Source organism: Brassica rapa, chromosome A01 (genome assembly GCF_000309985.2).
Source record: "Brassica rapa cultivar Chiifu-401-42 chromosome A01, CAAS_Brap_v3.01, whole genome shotgun sequence".
Lineage (NCBI taxonomy): Eukaryota > Viridiplantae > Streptophyta > Magnoliopsida > Brassicales > Brassicaceae > Brassica > Brassica rapa.
Genome location: NC_024795.2, coordinates 29,295,389 through 29,314,328, shown reverse-complemented (window position 1 = coordinate 29,314,328; position 18,940 = coordinate 29,295,389). Strand labels below are relative to the sequence as shown.

Below are 18,940 nucleotides of genomic sequence, written 5' to 3'. Positions count from 1 at the left end.
GCTTATGGCTGTCAATAAATGTAGTATTCATTCAGAACAAACAAGACAACTGTACATTGTATGCTAAAAAGTTACACAAATGAACGAATACTCTAATTAAATTGTTTATAGTAAACTTATGATATGGGTAAATCATACAAATGGACTAAATTCATAAACCACTAATCATACAACACATTTAGCAGTAGTACCATTGGTCTTGGTCTTGTACTTCAACCTCAGGCACCAAAGAAGAATCATCAAATGATTTCATTTCACTGTAAACCAAACCAATCTCATCGTAGATCTCTTCCCATCTAGGATGAGCCTTATCTGCAATGAAAAACACGTGAAGCTCATCTTTGAGCTCAACCCAACTGCAACCAGGCTCCTTCTTAAGCTTAAAGCTTCTCATACTCCTCCTCAAATCCGAAACCTTCTCCCACATTCCTGCATCTGCGTACACATTCGATAAAAGAGTGTAAGCAGAAGAGTCTTGCGGATCAAGTCTCAACAGAGCAGCCGTTGCTTCTTCCGCAATCTCCACATTGTTTCTATGTATCGCGCAGACTCCTAACAACGTCCTCCATATAACATCGTCTCCTTCAAACGGCATCTCACGGATAAGCTTCAATGCCTTCTCTACCTTCCCGGATTTTCCCAAGATATCCACCATGTTGGAGTAATGAGGCAGCTGAGGATCCAAGCCGTACTCCGTCTTCATCATGTAGAAGTACTCGAGTCCTTTCTCGACTAGACCCATGTGAGCACAAGCTCGCAGTATCGATATGAAAGTTATGTGATTCGGTTTGATGTTTTCGAGTAGCATTCTCTCAAACAGCTTTATTGCTTCCTCTCCTTTCCCGTGGTGTGCATACCCGCTGATCATGGCGTTCCACGTCACGAAATCTCTCTTCAGGGCCTTCTCGAACATTAACCTTGAATCGTGGAGATCTCCACATTTCGAGTACATGTCAACAAGTGTGCTGCAGACATACACATCGGATTGCAACTCTTTCTTGATGACCTGAGCGTGAATCTGTTTGCCTAATCCAGCTGAAGCTAGGTTCGCGCAGGTATCAAGAACCGTTGCGTAAGTGAACTTGTCAGGAGCTACGCCCATCTCCATCATCCGAGTAAAAAGCATCTGAGCATCTTCGCTCTGCTCCTTTGTTACGTATCCGGAAATGATTGAGTTCCATGAAACACACAGTTCTTGCAGTCTCTTGTTGTGCATCTTTTCAACCTCTCCCGGAACATTGCCTAGAAGAAACAAACGACTGTGTATCTTCTCTGCCTCTTCTATCATCCCACACTTCGAATACATATCGATCAAAGAGCAACCAACAGAGGAGTTCGAAGCCATTCCTAACTTAACAACGTTGGAATGGATCTCCATACCGTTACCACCAGCGCAAGCTTTCAAAACGCTTCCAAAAGTAAACTCATCAGGCTCGATTCCAGAGCGGAGCATCGAGACGAAAAGAGAAAGCGTTTCGTATCCTCTCCCGTTCTGCTCATGCGCTGCTATAATCGCGTTCCAAGACACAGCGTCTCTTCTCCTCATCTCCTCGAACACACGAAAGGCTTCACTCAGAGCTTGGCATTTCCCGTACATATCAATAGCAGCGTTTGCAACGCAAACGTCTAGCGACAAGCTGCTTTTCACCGCCAAACCGTAAACCTGAAGCCCCTCTGAAAGACCTTTCACCAAGGCGCAAGCCCTGAAGACTCCTGACAAACTTATTTCGTCAAACCCAAGATCCGTTAACATGAGGCGGTGAAACACTAATAGAGCCTTGAAACCGTGCTCTTCCTGCGAATAGCCAGTAATCATCGCGTTATAAGACTGTCGGTTAAGATTCTCTGACTTGTCAAACAAAATTTGAGCGTCTTGCATGTTATCACACTTCGCATACATATCCAACGTCGCCGTTCTCACTATCCCATCTCCTGCAAAATCAGACTTCAACGCGTGAGCGTGTAACTGACCACCTAACCTCAACTCAGACAACGCAGCGCACGATCTTAATACGCTAGCGTAAATCGACTGGCTCACTCCACCACCTACCTTTTGCATCTCCTTGAAAAACACCAAAGCTAAGGACAACAAGTTATTCTGAACACAGCCCGCGATTACAGCGCTCCAAGAGACGGAGTTCTTCTCCGGAATACCTCGAAACACTCTAACCGACTCGTCAAACCTCTTACACTTTGCGTACATATCCAACAACGCACTTGCAGCAACCACATCAGCTTCATAACCCACTCTAACAACAACCCCATGAATCTGCATTCCTAAACTGCTATCCTCTAAACACGAACACGCTTTCAAGATAACAGCAAACGTTCTACAGTCGAACCCAACACCTGCCCTCCCCATGTCAACGAAAATCTCAACGGATTTAAAACTCTCGCCGTTTTGCAAATACCCAGAGAGCATCGAGTTCCACGACACAACGTCTCTCCCAGGCATCGTATTGAAGAAAGAACTGGCCTTTACCATGTCTTTACTCTTCGCGTAGCAATTTATCATTGTGTTCCACGAGACAACATCTCTCACGGGCATTTTGTCGAACAACTTGGAAGCAGAGAGTAAATCTCTAGAGTTTGTGTAGACTTGCAGCAAACAGTTTAGGACGAAGGTAGTGGGACGAAACCCAGATAGTATCATATGAGCATGAGCTTGCTTGCCAAGCTCCACCGCTCCTTGCTTCGCACATTCTTTGTAAACAAACGAAAAGTTCGTCGTGCTGATTGAGTTCACTTGTTTCACGAAGTCCGTAAAATAAGAAAGGACAGGAACTCTTCTGTATGAAACTATTTTCTCTGTTAGAGAATTATGGAGTGAAACCACTGCTCTGGTCATACGCAAGAATCTGAGATTCTCCGGCATAACGAACTCAATCAATCTCAGTGGTGTCTAAAGGCGGGATCAATACAATTAAAACTAATTCGGTTCGGTTTACTCGGTTTATTTAAATTAACTTTAATTTCACGATTTTCTAAAAGAAAACAACAATTTGTTGTAGTATAGTGGTAAGTATTCCTGCCTGTCAGGCGGATGACCCGTGTTCGATCCCCAGCAACAGCGCATTATTTTTACACGTCATCAGTTTTTCAGTTACACGTCATCAGATCAGATCATTACGGTTTTCCCTTTGAAATATTCATTTTCATTTTTTTTTTCTTAACATTTCTCTGAAACTCAACAATGGCGTCGACGATGAAGCCATGTCCCATAACCAACCTCGAAGAAGAGGCGGAGGACGGCGGCGCAGCCGTAGAACGTTCGATCTTTACACAGGATGACGAGTCTACGAGCGTATTCGTCTGCGACTCTCCTCCGTTCCACGACAGGGACATCGATTGCGATCCTTATTTCCCTTTCGCAGGCCACCCGATTTCAGATTCCGGATCGGATTCAGAGCTCGATCCGTACACATGTCCCATCGATTTCTTCGATCGAGAGACCTCCGAGGGGGTGTACTTAGGATCTGGAGGACTTACGGGCGATGATTTCAATGTATGGGGCTTTTATGAACCTAAGGAAGAAGAAGAGGAGAGGGAGATAGTCTTGGGGAGTAGATGCGAGTCCGGATCCGGGTTGGATCAGCAACCCGGGCTTCGAGTGACCGGTCTCGATTCGGATTCCGATTACGAAGATGACGTGTTTAATTTCACCTCCGGGGAGAGTGAGAATGTGGCGAATGAGTCGGGTCGGGTCGAGGTTGTTACGGGTCTACCTCCGGTTTGGGATTACGACTTGGGTGATGAAAATGAAGAGTGGGAGGAGGTGCGGAACGCTATTAACTGGACGGTTAGAGCTTTTAGTAGTTCCGAAGATGAAGAAGAGTTGTCTTCGCAATCTAGAGATGATCATGAAGAGGAAGAAGAAGAAGAAGATCATGAGCTTGACTGGCAGGTTTTGATAACTATCAACAACGTTGTTAATTACATTGAACAAGCTGAAGGTATCACGATCGACCCTGGCGATATCGATCCTAGCTACTACATGTATCTAGCTAGTTTGAGTGATGGTGATGCTGCTGATGATGCGATTCTTGGGCAAATGTTTGATAACGAAGTTGGGATCAGGGGGAATCCTCCGGCTGCGAAAAGGATTGTTGATGATCTTCCTGTTGTGGAACTTACGGTTGAAGAAGGGGACGTGGTTTGTGCGGTCTGTAAAGATGAAATGGTACTAGAGGAGGAAGTGAAGAGGCTTCCTTGTAGGCATTTGTATCATGGAGAGTGTATTACGCCTTGGCTGGGGATAAGGAATACTTGTCCGGTTTGCCGGTTTGAGCTTCCCACTGATGATCTTGAGTGTGAAAGGCATAGGGGATCACAAAGGAGCAACACCAGTTTTTTCCTTGCCGGGTAGGTATATTTAAAGAAATGTGAAGTATCTATTCGCATGTAAATAGCCACGGTGTAAAAGGCAAGATCCTTGAACTGCTTTGTTTTGTGGGAATCAGCACTTATCGTGAATGCGATAATGTTGAAGTTGTATATATTCCTTTTTATGAAATAAATTATGTTAAGACTTCGAAGTCATATCTTGCAAGTGTTTTTCAAGTTATATTGTCGTCATAGTTGTTGTAATATAGGAATGCAGTCAGGGCATGAAGATGAATCGTGGGGTATTGTTTAGCTGATTGATTCTCAAGTGTAATTAGTTTGCATGATCTGGATAGAGCAAACCTACAGGTTACCTTTTTGTAATGGCTTTGGTAATCTACAGGATGTTACTTGTTCTCTCAGTGTAAAGCTTATAGTTGTATCGATTGTTTGTGGTTTTTGAATTGGTTTTTGGTTTTAGTTTTTCCAAAAACTAGTTTCACGCCATTCAAGATTTTGCCAAAATAGTTTCTCTATAAAATAGGGAATCTGGTTTTTGAGTCTCCTATGCAATTAAAAGGAAAAACCAGAATCTGTGTTTTTGGAGTTTTCTCTATCAAACCTACGGCAACTGTATTTAAAGTAATTTGTTTATGGTTTTTTTTGTTATTAATTCAGGTACAATATATATGTATTTATTCAACACATTATTAATACTGGTATTTCTTACGTGAAGATATGCCTCCTTGATAAACAAATATATCTTTTTATTTGTAAGAGCCACATTTATTTAACAAAAAGACATGAAAACAAATCTAATAAATAATAATATTCTTTAAAACTAATTTATTCAATTATAATAAAATTAATAATTATAACTAATAAATTTGGTTAAATTTATATAAAGTTTATAATACAAAATATTAATTAAGACATTATAGTGTATATCAAAGGTTATGAGAAGTATTTATTTATTTACTAAATAAATATTTATAATTGATAGTTTTTCTTTTTTAACACAAATTTTGATTTTATAAAAGAACACGGGCCAAGCCCAATGGCCGAAGCCCACATACAGAGGCCCACAAACTAATCGGCCAACTAAACAAACCAGACAAAAAACCCTAAGCCCACATTGGCTTAACAGGCCCAAGCCCACCTACTCGAAACCAGCACCGACCGACTCTGGGAAACGCGTGCGTCGAGGAGGCAGAAGCGCGCCACGTGTGAAGATCTTGACCGTCAGTGCGCCACGCGTCGCTCCGCCTCAACCCGACCGTCTCCGCCTTCCCAAGCCGCCGTACCCAACCACTGAAAACCCTCGATTCGGCGGAGCTCTGAATCCCTTCGAGCCTCCACCGCAACCACATCTCTTCTTCACCACACTGAGACCCAGTCGGAGAGCATCCTCCCCTGTGGAGAGCTCATCCGACGGCGACACTACAAACCCTAAAAATCATAATCCGAAGAAACCTCTTCTGCTCCATGACCAGAGCCCATACTCGAGCAGACAACCACCCTTGAGACGCTGAAGCCGGCGACGTAAGACTGACGGAGTCTTAACCTCCCGGGGACTTGAGCTGACGACGACGAAGTTATAGTACCTTACGCCTCCCAGCGACTAGAACCGGCGGCGGCGGAGCTAACTAAGCCTCCACTTCCCGGGACAAAAAAAAACACAAACATCTTTATCTGTCCGCTCCTTTAGACCTCCGCGTCTTCACACCAGTGACAGAACCACCACCAAGGGTGACTGACCAGAGCTCAGGCAAGGCGGAAGCCGTTATAAACGAAGGTGAAACACAATCGGGGACTTTTTACTGAAGGACGACGGTCTCCGGCAACGGCACGCACGCTCACGCGCTGCCCGTTCGCCGGAGATCTACTTTCTCTCTCTTTCGCTACTTTCTCTCTCGAAATGCAGTTTTTTCAACTGATTATCTAGTTTAGTTGAATAATTAATGTATGCTATTAATATTAAAGAGAAAAATACGATGGAATGATAGTAGGTTCATATATTTCTTGAAATATATTAAAATGAAATGCAAAAGTTAAATTGGTGTATTGGTCCTTTGAAAAATAAGAGTAAAATAAGAATTAGAAACAAAAATATAAATATAAATATATTTTATTTAGTTAAAATATATTATGTGTATTTCCATATAAATATAAACTTAAATATATTTAAAATACAGCAAGTGATGTTTTCTTTAGTTAATACATTAACGTGTTTTCTTCACTAATAAAATGTTTTCTGAGATGTATCCGTCACTCTCCAGAGTTTAACTTAACTCACTCATCTCTACAGCCCAAGCAAAGAAGCTCCACCGACGATTCCTTCCAATCGAAAAATCCCGATCTGAAACAAACTAACTGCTCTAGGTGAAAAAAGTTTATCTATAGCAATGGCGGTGGCCTTCCGTGGAGGCTGTAACGGAGTCGGATCCGGACTCCGAAGCTTCTTCTCGTACCGGATCTTCATCTCCGCCTTGTTCTCTTTCCTCTTCCTCGCCACCTTCTCCGTCTTCCTCAACTCCTCTCGTCACCAGCCTCCTCACGATCACGTACGCCTCCTCTCAATTCTCTTTGTTTATGCTTCGATTCAATCAAATTTAGAAACGAATTCGCTGAATCTGAGCTTCGATTCGTCTAAACTAGAACTCTAATTGCTCGTTTAAGCTTCGATTCGATCAAATTTAGCATGAATTCGCTGAATCTGAGCTTCGATTGTTCGTTTTGTTCTGTAGACATTGCCGAGTGGTGGAAACGCGTATATGCAGAGGACGTTTCTGGCTTTACAATCGGATCCTTTGAAAACTAGGTTGGATATGATCCACAAGCAAGCCACTGATCATCTCACGCTTGTCAATGCATATGCTGCTTACGCTAGGAAGCTGAAACTCGACGCTTCTAAGCAGCTGAAGCTCTTTGAGGATCTAGCTATCAACTTCTCTGATCTGCAGTCCAAACCTGGTTTGAACGGCAATGCTCTTGAGGAGGATGCGTTTAGGCTTCTCGAGAAAGAGGTGAAAGATAAGGTGAAGACAGCGAGGATGATGATTGTTGAGTCCAAAGAGAGTTACGATACGCAGCTCAAGATCCAGAAGCTGAGAGATACGATCTTTGCTGTCCAGGAACAGTTGGCGAAGGCGAAGAAGAGCGGCGCCGTTGCGAGCTTGATCTCGGCCAAGTCTGTTCCTAAGAGTCTTAACTGTTTGGCGATGAGGCTTGTGGGGGAGAGGATCAATAATCCTGAGAAGTATAAGGATGCTCCGTTTGATTCGGCTGTGGAGGATCCGAGTCTTTACCACTACGCGATTTTCTCTGATAATGTGATTGCTGTGTCGGTTGTGGTGAGATCTGTTGTGATGAATGCTGAGGAGCCGTGGAAGCATGTGTTTCACGTGGTGACTGATCGGATGAATCTTGCGGCTATGAAGGTTTGGTTTAAGATGCGTCCTTTGGACCGTGGTGCGCATATTGAGATCAAATCAGTGGACGAGTTCAAGTTCTTGAACTCTTCTTATGCGCCGGTGTTGAAGCAGCTGGAGTCTGCCAAGTTGCAGAAGTTTTACTTTGAGAACCAGGCGGAGAACGCTACTAAAGATGCTCATAGCCTCAAGTTCAAGAACCCGAAGTATCTCTCCATGCTGAACCATCTCAGGTTTTACTTGCCGGAAATGTACCCGAAGCTGAACAAGATCTTGTTCTTGGACGATGATGTTGTGGTTCAGAAGGACGTGACTGGTTTATGGAAGATCAACTTGGATGGGAAAGTGAATGGAGCTGTTGAGACGTGTTTTGGCTCTTTCCATCGATATGGTCAGTACCTAAACTTCACTCATCCTCTGATCAAAGAGAGCTTTAACCCCAATGCTTGTGCTTGGGCCTTTGGGATGAATATATTTGATCTCAATGCTTGGAGGCGCGAGAAATGCACAGATCAATACCATTACTGGCAGAACTTGGTAAGTCCATATCTTTTTTAGTAACTTATGCATTTCAAAGCTCTTATCTTGCGTTGATTGTGTGTTATCTCTGAGCAGAATGAAAACAGAACTCTCTGGGAATTGGGCACGCTGCCTCCGGGACTGATGGCATTCTATTCAAAGACGAAATCACTGGACAAGTCCTGGCATGTGCTTGGGTTAGGCTACAACCCGGGAGTGAGCATGGACGAGATAAAAAAAGCAGCGGTGATACATTACAATGGAAACATGAAACCATGGCTAGACATTGCAATGAACCAATACAAGTCTCTCTGGACTAAATACGTCGATAACGAAATGGAGTTTGTGCAGATGTGCAATTTTGGTCTCTAGAGGGACACAGAGATGGACAAAAAGATCAAACCCGAAGAACTGAAAGATATTGATAAGAGGTAAACTCGAATCGATATGTTTCAGACATTCAGAGCATTCTTTAACTGATACACGTTTATCTTCTCTATATATAGGGTTACAAAGTATTTTGCTTGTTCTTTCTGTTATAGTTCTGTTCTTATTTTTGTTATTGTAACACTTCACAGCAAAAGCTTCCTCCAAAATTGCAATGTCTCTCTTTGTTGTGTCTTTCATACTTGTCTGCCTAAGATTAAGAAACTCATGTCCTATAATTTTAAACCGTTCCCTCATAAATATTCACTTTTAGAGGTATTGACTTGTGTGTATGAACTCAAACTTGAAGGTTGAGTTGTTTCAAAGCATTTGTTTGGTGGTGAATGAAGAATTTATTGGAGAGAACATTCTTTTTGCAAGTGTTTTTTTTTGTAACGGCAAATGTAAAATGGAGAGATATCTGATATGATTATTTAACTAATTTATAATTAGTGAAAATTTGCAATGTAAAATGTCCAAATTAAGAAAAATAACGAAGGTATGAAAAGTATAATTTTCATTAGTTTCTTATAATATAATAACAGCAGCATCCAATATAAGAAGCGAGAAGAGGAAAAGAAGACAACCACTCTCACCTTTTCACACCTAACCCGGAGTGGCCAATTTTGACGAGAACTTTATTTCTATTTGGTGCTCTAATCGGACCGTTCATATTGATACAAATCTCATACAAAACAACAGCTCCTGTCTCCGAAACCTTACAGTCTTTCAGATCTTTTCAAATCAATTTCGGGAGAAAGCAGGTTTGTTTCTCCGATCACTCTCTCTCTCTTTCTTTCGAGTCACATGTGTAATCGGAGGATCTCATCAGCTTTTTAATGTCATGAATCTCATCATTGATCTAAGATTATTTTGAAAAATCTCATTTTGATATTTGTTTTGATCGATACGTGAGTGTTCTATAGTAATCGGTTCTTCGATCTTGCTGTCTGCGTCGATCGTAGTTTGATTCTAGATCTGTAATAATCTTCTCCATGTGGATTGAGCCTTATTTTTATACTTGCATGTATTGATTATGTGTTGGAAACTTCGATCACTGGTTGAATCTATGAGTTTATTGTCACTTAGACGCCAAGTTTGGCTTTTGATCTCATCACTTATATACATGTGTTGATGCGTCTTAGATTTGAGATTTTTGAGGTGTTTTTTTCTTCTTTTGTCAGCAGCAGAGAGAAGAAGAAGACAATGGCTGTTCAACCAACAAGAATAGGCTTAGCTGGACTAGCCGTAATGGGCCAAAACTTAGCTCTCAACATTGCTTCCAAAGGCTTCCCAATCTCCGTCTACAACAGAACAACCTCCAAAGTCGACGAAACCGTCGAACGAGCCAAGAAAGAAGGAAACCTCCCTGTCTACGGCTTCCACGACCCCGAGTCCTTCGTCAACTCCATCCAAAAGCCACGTGTCATAATCATGCTCGTCAAGGCCGGTGCACCCGTCGACCAAACCATCAAGACCCTCTCAGCTTATCTAGAAAAAGGTGATTGCATAGTCGACGGCGGCAACGAATGGTACGAGAACACAGAGAGGAGAGAAAAAGCCGTGGCCGAGAACGGCTTCCTCTACCTAGGAATGGGAGTCTCTGGTGGTGAAGAAGGTGCTCGTAACGGCCCCTCAATGATGCCTGGAGGATCCTTTGAGGCTTACAAGAACATCGAAGACATTCTTCTCAAGGTTGCGGCTCAGGTCAGGGACAGTGGTCCATGTGTGACGTACATAGGGAAAGGAGGGTCTGGAAACTTCGTCAAAATGGTTCACAATGGGATTGAGTACGGTGACATGCAGCTGATTGCTGAAGCCTATGATGTGTTGAAATCCGTTGGTAAGCTAACGAACGAGGAGCTTCACGGTGTCTTCACCGAGTGGAACAAAGGCGAGCTCGAGAGTTTCTTGGTAGAGATCACTGCGGATATCTTCGGGATCAAGGACGATAAGGGTGATGGGCATTTGGTTGATAAGGTATTAATTAATCTCTTTTAATTTCTGATTAAAATGAACGTTTATAATGATCACTCTATAAGAAGAGTGTTAACAAACTATAAAACCAATAGTTAAGGTTCCAAACCTTTGTCCCCAGTATTAATAGTTAAGGGTCCGATTTTTTCTTATAAATGCACTTTTTTACATTAATATTTAAAAAAATAATAATAATAAATAAAATTAAAAAGGGGCACAAAAATATTTTAAATGTATATGGTTTTGTTTACATCACAAAATGTTACTGTAAAAAATTTTAAAACAAAAATTTGCTTTAGGGCCTCTAAAAATGTTAAGCCAGCCCTGTTTACAATGATCACTCTTCTTATACTGAAGAAAGAGTGTTAACAAACTATTAAACCAATATCAGAATATCAAACCGGTCAGTTCAGCAAACTAAACCGACTAATCTATTTTTACATACTCTGTTACAAGGTTTTGGACAAAACCGGGATGAAAGGTACCGGGAAATGGACTGTGCAGCAAGCAGCTGAGCTCTCTGTTCCGTCTCCCACCATTGAATCCTCTCTCGACGCGAGGTTCCTCAGCGGGCTTAAGGATGAGCGCGTGCAAGCCGCTAAAGTCTTTAAAGAAGGTGGATTCGGCGATGTTTTAACTGATCAAACCGTTGACAAGAAACAGCTGATAGATGACGTGAGGAAGGCTCTCTACGCGTCGAAAATCTGCAGCTACGCGCAAGGGATGAACCTTATCCGCGCCAAGAGCGTGGAAAAGGGGTGGGGGTTGAAGCTAGGGGAGCTGGCGAGGATCTGGAAAGGAGGGTGCATCATCAGAGCCATCTTCTTGGACAGGATCAAGCAAGCTTACGACAGGAACGCGGAGCTGGCTAACCTCTTGGTGGATCCCGAGTTTGCGAAAGAGATCATCGAGAGGCAGTCGGCTTGGAGGAGAGTGGTCTGCTTGAGCATCAACTCGGGTATAAGCACTCCCGGTATGTCTGCGAGTCTGGCGTACTTTGATTCTTACAGGAGAGAGAGGTTGCCGGCGAACCTTGTCCAAGCTCAGAGAGATTACTTTGGTGCTCATACTTATGAAAGGACTGATATGGAAGGGTCTTTCCACACTGAGTGGTTCAAGATTGCAAGACAATCCAAGATGTAATGATGTGATGAGTCTCTCTCTCAGTTTGGTATTCTCCCTTCAATAATGTATTCACACCTAGTGTGAAACACTGTGGCAGCCTATAGGCTCGTGTGTTTACTTGTATTCTTCTTTTATTTGTATTTCGAATAGGCATCAAACATCTTTTGCTACTACTTGGTTGTCCCTCTCTCGTGAAGTGACAACTTGAAATCTGCTTTTGAGTCATAGTGATGCATATCTTCTTTATTGTGGTATCAATTCAATTACAGTGTTAGACACTGTTCCACAAGATAATATTTCACTTATTCTTGTATTTGTAGAGAGAGTTGTGCGTAAACTACTGCAGTTATAGGAACATATCTGATTAACTCGTAATAATTTTACAAAAGTCACAAAAACTAAGGATTCATATATATGAGAAACCGTGGTAATAACTAGCCAAACTAGTCAGTTCAGAAAGAAGGAACAATTCCATAACTGGTATTGGACATTAGTGATGTTGAGAAGAGTTGTTCTGCATCAGCTTCCATATCTATCCTCTTTGCGAAACGGCCTTTGATCCTTGGTCTTACCTCTGCATAAGCCTTTCTTGAAGCATACCTTATTGTCTTCTCAAACTTCCTCCTCTTCTTCTTCTCTCTGTATCTCAGGACTCTAGCTTCCCTGTCAGCTGGAGTTAGCTGCTGCACCATCTGAGTAGGTGGGCCACATACTTGGTCTATTGTCTCTTTAGCGTGTTGGACTGTTGTGTCACTTGATGACTCTGGCACAACACTAACGTAGCTGTACTGAGGTTCTGTAGAGTAACCATAGTTAACACCCAAATGAAAGTTGTGTTGGCTTTGTTGCATGTGACTTGTTGATGATTCTTCAAGTTGAAGTGGCACAACTCCATCTTCTCCTCCACCAAAGCTCCTATGGTATTTACTGTACTGATCTTCGAACTGGTTGTCTATGCTGGAGCTGTAGTCCACAAGATCAAGATACTCAACACCAAACAAGAACCCATTGTTCTGATTGTTTTTCCCTGGATTAAGCATCAACCAGGAAGCCACCTCATCCGCATCCTCTTTTTCTTCACTCACCATCATGACATTATTATCTCCATCAGTGGCCATGGAGCCGCAAGAGTTTGAAGTTATAGGCACACGTTGATGACGTCTAGCTAGAGGGTTTGCGGAATGGATCTCAGCATCACAAGCTGTACAAAGAGACGCAGCGTCTGCTTTACAGAAAAACGCAGCCGGGGCAGACTCGCATGAGTCGCAGACACGGACACGTTTGGCTGCGTGAACTCGAGCATCGCAGGTGGTGCACAAGTAGGTAGAATCAGCTTCACGGTAGATAGTGCAGGCGGCTGAACGACATGTGTCACATGCTCGTGTACCACCACTCTCGTTGCTCTCTTCTTTCAACATACTAAAGAGTAAAGACTAAACAATATGTTTGTGTGTAATGAGATTGTTACTATGATATGTTGGTGAGATGGGGAAGTATATAGAATCTTGGGGTGAACACGTGGCATAGATTTAGTGGTTGTTAAAAGTAGTCGGATTAGCTTGTGGCTGGCTGAAGTTTGAAGAGAGGATATGCATTAATGATGAGAAAGTCTTGTCTTATATCATTGGCAAAAGGTGAACAAATCTACACCAAGTATATATCTTCTCTTCCTTTGTGTAGCTTTCTTCTACTTAGGACCACACCCCATGAGTTGACGTGGATGATCATGTTTAAAGATTCTCGGAGAGCTTTAAGTGTTGTCTTAGTGTTATCAATTTGCTAACGTTTACTTACATCATAAATGATCAAAGACTAGACAAACTTTCAAACACGGTAAAAAAGGAGTGAAGAACATTTAGAGGGTGCGGCTGACATGGCACTATGGCCATGGCGTATATGCATGGTGGACCTATAGTGACCAATGGGAGTATGATAAGTTAGACTTTTGTGAAGTGATTAGGATGTTTATGAGCCACAAGTTCTTGACAGATTTATCATAGTGAACCCTGAAATAAATTTTATATTTCTATATATCTCTATAAGGCTATAGCATAGTTTTAAAAATGCCTGCAAGCAGACAGAAAATCAAACCTAACCAAAACAAATTTAAATTATTTTAAATCGATATAAATTGGTCTAAATCAATTAAATTCAATAATAATGTGTACAAATCTACAAATTTGTGTAATTTATAATTAAATCGAAAAACTAAAGTTTTATATAAATTTCTAATATATATATAATACATCAATAATTTATTAACACCCGTGTAAATCACATCGTTTAAGTTTCGGATTAATCCGCCTAGTCACTAGTTTTCTTGAACGCTCAATTACTGTCTAGCATTTCTTAAACACTGAGAGTATAGCTTACATCTTGTTTGAATTTGATGGAAAATCATATGCATAAACTATCATTTGACACACACAAAAAAGCATTACCATTTTTTCAAAAAAAAAAAAAAGTATTACCAACTATAAAAAATTATAAATAAATAAAAGATTTCGATGGGCTATGATGAAAAGGAAAAGCCCATGGGCTAGAGATGCTTTCGCATTTCAGCCTCGTTTAAACTCGATTATGACAAATCCGACATTTTCAAATTCCCTCTGAATCTTCTGAGAGACGCTCTTACTCAACTAACAAGATGACTCCGCCATTGCTGAAGCTCGCGTTCGTCCAAGGTCCAAGAGATGGCGAATCTCTCGAGTACAAGCCCGGATCTACTATCCGCATCGGCCGAGTCGTTCGCGGTAACGAAATCGCGATTAAAGACGCCGGAATCTCCACCAAGCACCTCCGAATCGTATCCGACTCCGAGAACTGGATAATCCACGACCTTGGATCTTCCAACGGCACCATACTTAACTCGGATACTCTCGATCCAGATACTCCAGTCAATCTCGGCCAAGGAGACGTGATCAAGCTTGGTGAGTATACTTCCATTGTAGTGAGCTTCGAGACTGGTGTTCAGGTGGAGGAGGAGGAGGAGGAGGAGCATAAGCTTCCCCCGAGGCCGAGGAGAAACAACAGGCGCCTTCCTGTTGCGGATCCGGATCCGGATCCGGTTCAGGAGAAACCAAAGCGCAGGGGTAGGCCCCGGAAGAACGAAACGAAAGAAGCTGTTCCGGTGGAGAAAAATGCTCAGGGAAGTAAGAAGAACACTGAGGATGTTGAGAATTTGGGTTTGAATCCAGTGAAATTGGAGATTGAGGATATTCCTAAGGGAGTGGAGATCTCAGCGGTGAAGAGAGGGACAAGGAGCAGGCAGATCCGGAATGTGAAGTGTGAGGATGATGTTATAGAGGAGGAGAAGAGAAGACCTTCAAGGGCTACCAGGAGCACTAAGAAAGAGATTGGTGGAGATTCGTTTCAGGAGCTGGAGAGGGTCTTGAACCAAGCTCGTAAAAGCCGTGCGAATAAGAAGAAAGTGGAGAGCGCTGTAGAAGAGATGGAAGCTAGAAATGATGTTGGAGAGGGGAAAGGTTGCAGTGAAGCAAGTGATAAAGAAAATGAGAATGTAGAGCAGGTGGAGATTGATTCAAGGAAGAGCACAATGGTAGGAGAAGAGGACCTGAACTGTAGTGTTAGAGAAGATTTAGAGACAGAGAACTTCCAAGAGGAAAGAGACAGTAAGGGCGAGGGGGGTGGAGTTGAGACATCTAAGATGGTAGAGCAGGTTGAGATTAAGTCAAGGAATAGCGCAGTAGTAGGTGAGGGGGGCCTGGACTGTAGTGTTAGAGTGGATGTAGAGACAGATAACTTAGAAGAGGAAAAAGACAGTAAGGGCGAGGAGGGTGGAGTTGAGACATCAGATGGAAAGGCTGAGCAGGGATCCAGGAATGAAAAGAATGTAGAGAAGGTAGATTTAGAGAAGATGACACTAGGAGACTGGTTTGCATACATGAAAGTACACTTGAGAAAACAGATAGTGGATGAGACAGAGAAGTTGATAGAGGATATGAGAAGTAAATCTTTGAGAGTTCGCCACCATATTGAAGAGCAGAAGCAAGCAAAGGGACAAGGGCGTTCGAGTTAGTTTGACATGGTTAGATCATTAGCTATTGTGCTAGGCTTAGTATCATGACTTGTTAAGTTAGGTTGCTAAGATGTTTTATCGGCTTTATGTTATGTCTTTCTGTGGGTGAGATTGTCTGTATCTATATAACTCGGTTGGTGCTATAATCTTCATCATGGTTTTGTTTGTGCTAGGAACCACAACTTCTTCGAGTTCGTCTTCATTGTTAATTTTATGCACCCGCAAAAGGGAAATGGTCACATGTCTACTCGTGAATTGGTAACCAAAAGAAAGTCAAAATCTCTAGTAGCAACAGTAATATTTTTATAACCAATAAACATACAAGAATCTACTTTACGCTGAAAGCTGGAACAGATAAGACGAGGACTGTTGTGTGTTGAAAGCTAAAATCGTAGTTTCTTTTAAAGGATTTCAAAAGTCAACTCTGCAACTTGTTTGTTTTTTCACCTGAACCACCATCTCTGAACGGCAGTCACTGGAGTATTCAAGAAGGGAGCGTAACGTTGGATCATCGGATTCACCGTCCTTCCGATTTTGCTCCAATTGCTCTGGTGGTATCCTGCTGTTACTGGTGCTTGATACATCAGCTTCAGTAGCTGCCATTAAAGACAACAAAACCTCAGGCTTTTACTTTATTCATGAGAACAACTATCAAGATCCAATCAACAATCCTGGAAACTACGTTTATCTTTCTTCATGGAGAGTTATGAACAAGGTTTTGAACTAGACGGTTTCTTATGGCACAACACACATGATTTTCAACATGAAGAGCAAAAACCCACTTCTCATTACTGAGCTAATGCTCTTTAGACCATGTAACACTTAGTCTCAAAGACAAATAGTATCAACAAACAAGAAGAAGGTGTTTTGAAAAACGGTGGTTCCTCCTATAATCATGTTCAGTTGATCAAGTTTCAAGAAGAATTCTACTTGGAGATGTTGAGCCAATAGAGCGAAATGATGACTGGAACCAAAAGTAGAGCAAGAAAAAACATTTGAAAAGACGTACCTGCCAGTACATGAATGTCTGTATAAAGTTGCGTTGCCATCTGCAGTAAGTAAAATGACAGTTTCGATCAGATAAGTGAAAACGAGTAAATGCACTCATAAGATTCAATTATGAACTCAATTCAATTTGAAGGGTTCTGAACAATTTAGTGCTAATGAACAATATCGCTTCTAAAAACAAGAAAGAACGTACGAGAGCAGAGAGATGATCAGAAGGAAGCCAATGGCTATCTCAGCTTGCGATGAGAGGATGTTGAGGGTAGTTGTGTTTGATTCAACCCACACACAAGGGTCTTCCAAGTACTTTCTGATAACCATTACAAAGCAGGACACAGAGAAAGAGTTAAGCATCATTAAGAATCAACAAATGAAAACAAGTACTACAATCAAACCTGCTGATTCAGATGGATGCAAACTACCTGTATATGGTGGAGCGAGTGAAGTTACGCCTCAAGAACTTGGCTACTTGTTCAAGTGCTCGACACAAGATGGGAATCAAAGCAACTGAGACAAATCGATAGGGACTAACCAACCATTAGAATGTATATAGTTTGAAGAAAATCACCAAAAAAAAAACTCAATCAACAACTCTTACACTTGAGACAGAGATTTGAAGTGACAAATGTAAGGCAGTAGATGAAATAGATGAAATCCTTTGCCCCCACAATTGATTGAAAATAAACTTGCATTCCTTGCATATTCCATGCCCTTGGCCTCTGCAGATAACAAAAATTCGCTTACCAAAGGAAATTTGGTTCCTAGAGAGTAGAAAAAGGGGAGATCACATGGCTTACCCCGTAAAGAGCGTACAAGGAATATAGAGATGAGCACGCAGTTCCCATGAAAGATAGACGATAAGCCCTATTAGAGAGGTTCTTTGGTACTAGAGGTAACACTGCCAGCACAGCAATAACGAAAACCTACCAAAATATGTAAACGCATTTGCCTTCAGTAGTTCATATCTGAGTATAACAAGCACAACAAGAAATGAGAACAAAAAGACAACGACACCATACAAAATCTCCTGAGTGTCCGAGTAAAGAAGTCAACAGCATAAAGTAAAAGTAATCCCAACTCAGAGGCCTAATAAGAAGCTAAGTCTTTCACAATAATGAAAATCAAGACTTTTGATTGTAAAAAGAAGGTGCAGAGTGATCAACAAAATAAGTCTGCAGTTCATTGCATAAGGAGTGATTCTGATCAATAAATAGATTAATGTGCACCAAAAACAAGAAACTGCAATAGGTAAACATAGTCTTACCCAAGCATTGACAGAGAACTGAATAGTCTGCTGATCCCAACGCACTGAACTTGGGTTTGCTGCACCTGTCGTAGCAGACGGCCCAGCGGTTCGAGGAACCGATCCTGAAGAAGCACAGAGTTCATTGAGTATTACTTATTAAGAAGAAAGTTCATCTCATATAGGATTAACTAAAGTCATGACTATATAAATGTTCACCTGAGCTCCGAGAACGAGCTTGTTGTTCATTTGCATTAGTAGTAGATGCAGATGGTCTTGCAGATTGCGAAGAAGAAGTCGACGACATAGGCTCCACAACAAGATCAGGATCCTATGATAAATCACATACCTTTTAAACCTCAAAGTTCGCAAAACCTCCAAATCAAGCTGACTTGAATCTCAATTTCAAAGTGTTTAAAGATAGTACGGACCATGTAGCGTTGGTAGAATTTGCGCTTGTAGTGCTCGACGACCTCGGCGTGAGAAGCCATGTGAGGAGGGATCAGGATGTTTGACCAGTAATCAGTCCATCGAGAGTCGTTATCGTAGTCGTACGCTGCCGCCGCAATCTTCTTCAGTCGCTGGGGATCTTCGCCGCCTTCCGCCATCGATTGCGATCGCTTCTACTCCGCCCGATATAGATTCGATTCGGTTCGACCTTTCTCGGTCTTCTTTTGCTCCAGTCCTTTTCTTATTGTAATAGGAATCTTCGAAATACGACGCCGTTTAGAATAAAATAATTTTAACCAACAAATCTTAAACGCTGGCGTTTTGATTTTTTTTTCTGTATTAAAATGTGTTGACTAAAAAAGAGTTAAATTTCAATTACAGTGTGGTCTTTTTTTTTTTTAA

At 41.8% G+C, this 18,940-nt stretch overlaps 8 protein-coding genes across 11 annotated transcripts in view; 5 read left to right on the top strand and 3 right to left on the bottom strand.

Annotated features, from left to right (window-relative positions):
• Positions 1-18,940, top strand: part of LOC103842894 (protein SPIRAL1-like 3) — a 209,522-nt gene that overhangs the window by 56,303 nt on the left and 134,279 nt on the right. The gene's annotated exons all lie outside the window — the stretch shown is intronic.
• Positions 6-2,926, bottom strand: LOC103842981 (pentatricopeptide repeat-containing protein At3g02330, mitochondrial). The gene has a single exon (XM_009119671.3). The coding sequence runs from the start codon at positions 2,873-2,875 to the stop codon at positions 179-181; it is 2,697 nt and encodes an 898-aa protein (XP_009117919.1). The 5' UTR covers positions 2,876-2,926; the 3' UTR covers positions 6-178.
• Positions 3,129-4,739, top strand: LOC103842992 (E3 ubiquitin-protein ligase CIP8). Its single transcript, XM_009119682.3, has one exon. It carries the CDS (start codon positions 3,194-3,196, stop codon positions 4,364-4,366), a length of 1,173 nt encoding a protein of 390 aa, XP_009117930.1. The 5' UTR covers positions 3,129-3,193; the 3' UTR covers positions 4,367-4,739.
• Positions 6,548-8,978, top strand: LOC103843002 (probable galacturonosyltransferase 9). 2 transcript variants are annotated; one of them, XM_018654835.2, is made up of 4 exons: positions 6,548-6,674; positions 6,715-6,887; positions 7,071-8,291; positions 8,370-8,978. In XM_018654835.2, exons 2-4 carry the CDS (start codon positions 6,729-6,731, stop codon positions 8,643-8,645), a joined length of 1,656 nt encoding a protein of 551 aa, XP_018510351.2. In that variant the 5' UTR covers positions 6,548-6,674; positions 6,715-6,728; the 3' UTR covers positions 8,646-8,978. The 2 variants fall into 2 exon arrangements, with proteins under 2 accessions (XP_018510351.2, XP_033139652.1); XM_033283761.1 differs by having other exon boundaries at positions 6,560-6,887.
• Positions 9,214-12,047, top strand: LOC103843012 (6-phosphogluconate dehydrogenase, decarboxylating 2). 3 transcript variants are annotated; one of them, XM_009119705.3, is made up of 3 exons: positions 9,214-9,463; positions 9,887-10,679; positions 11,133-12,047. In XM_009119705.3, the coding sequence occupies exons 2-3, from the start codon at positions 9,906-9,908 to the stop codon at positions 11,817-11,819; spliced, it is 1,461 nt and encodes a 486-aa protein (XP_009117953.2). In that variant the 5' UTR covers positions 9,214-9,463; positions 9,887-9,905; the 3' UTR covers positions 11,820-12,047. The 3 variants fall into 3 exon arrangements, with proteins under 3 accessions (XP_009117953.2, XP_009117968.2, XP_009117961.2); XM_009119720.3 differs by having other exon boundaries at positions 9,236-9,463; positions 9,890-10,679; XM_009119713.3 differs by having other exon boundaries at positions 9,239-9,463; positions 9,884-10,679.
• On the bottom strand, positions 12,256-13,219 carry LOC103249154 (zinc finger protein CONSTANS-LIKE 2). Its single transcript, NM_001301882.1, is given in 1 exon segment — positions 12,256-13,219. A coding segment is annotated over 1 exon segment (964 nt), but the record flags the coding sequence as incomplete, so codon positions are not given.
• Positions 13,523-16,012, top strand: LOC103843042 (FHA domain-containing protein At4g14490). Its single transcript, XM_009119742.3, has one exon. It carries the CDS (start codon positions 14,449-14,451, stop codon positions 15,838-15,840), a length of 1,392 nt encoding a protein of 463 aa, XP_009117990.1. The 5' UTR covers positions 13,523-14,448; the 3' UTR covers positions 15,841-16,012.
• LOC103843051 lies at positions 16,067-18,793 on the bottom strand. Its single transcript, XM_009119753.3, has 9 exons — positions 18,520-18,793; positions 18,308-18,419; positions 18,110-18,213; positions 17,643-17,768; positions 17,444-17,564; positions 17,268-17,352; positions 17,042-17,155; positions 16,850-16,889; positions 16,067-16,436 (listed from the first exon to the last, which is right to left on the bottom strand). The coding sequence occupies exons 1-9, from the start codon at positions 18,694-18,696 to the stop codon at positions 16,284-16,286; spliced, it is 1,032 nt and encodes a 343-aa protein (XP_009118001.1). The 5' UTR covers positions 18,697-18,793; the 3' UTR covers positions 16,067-16,283.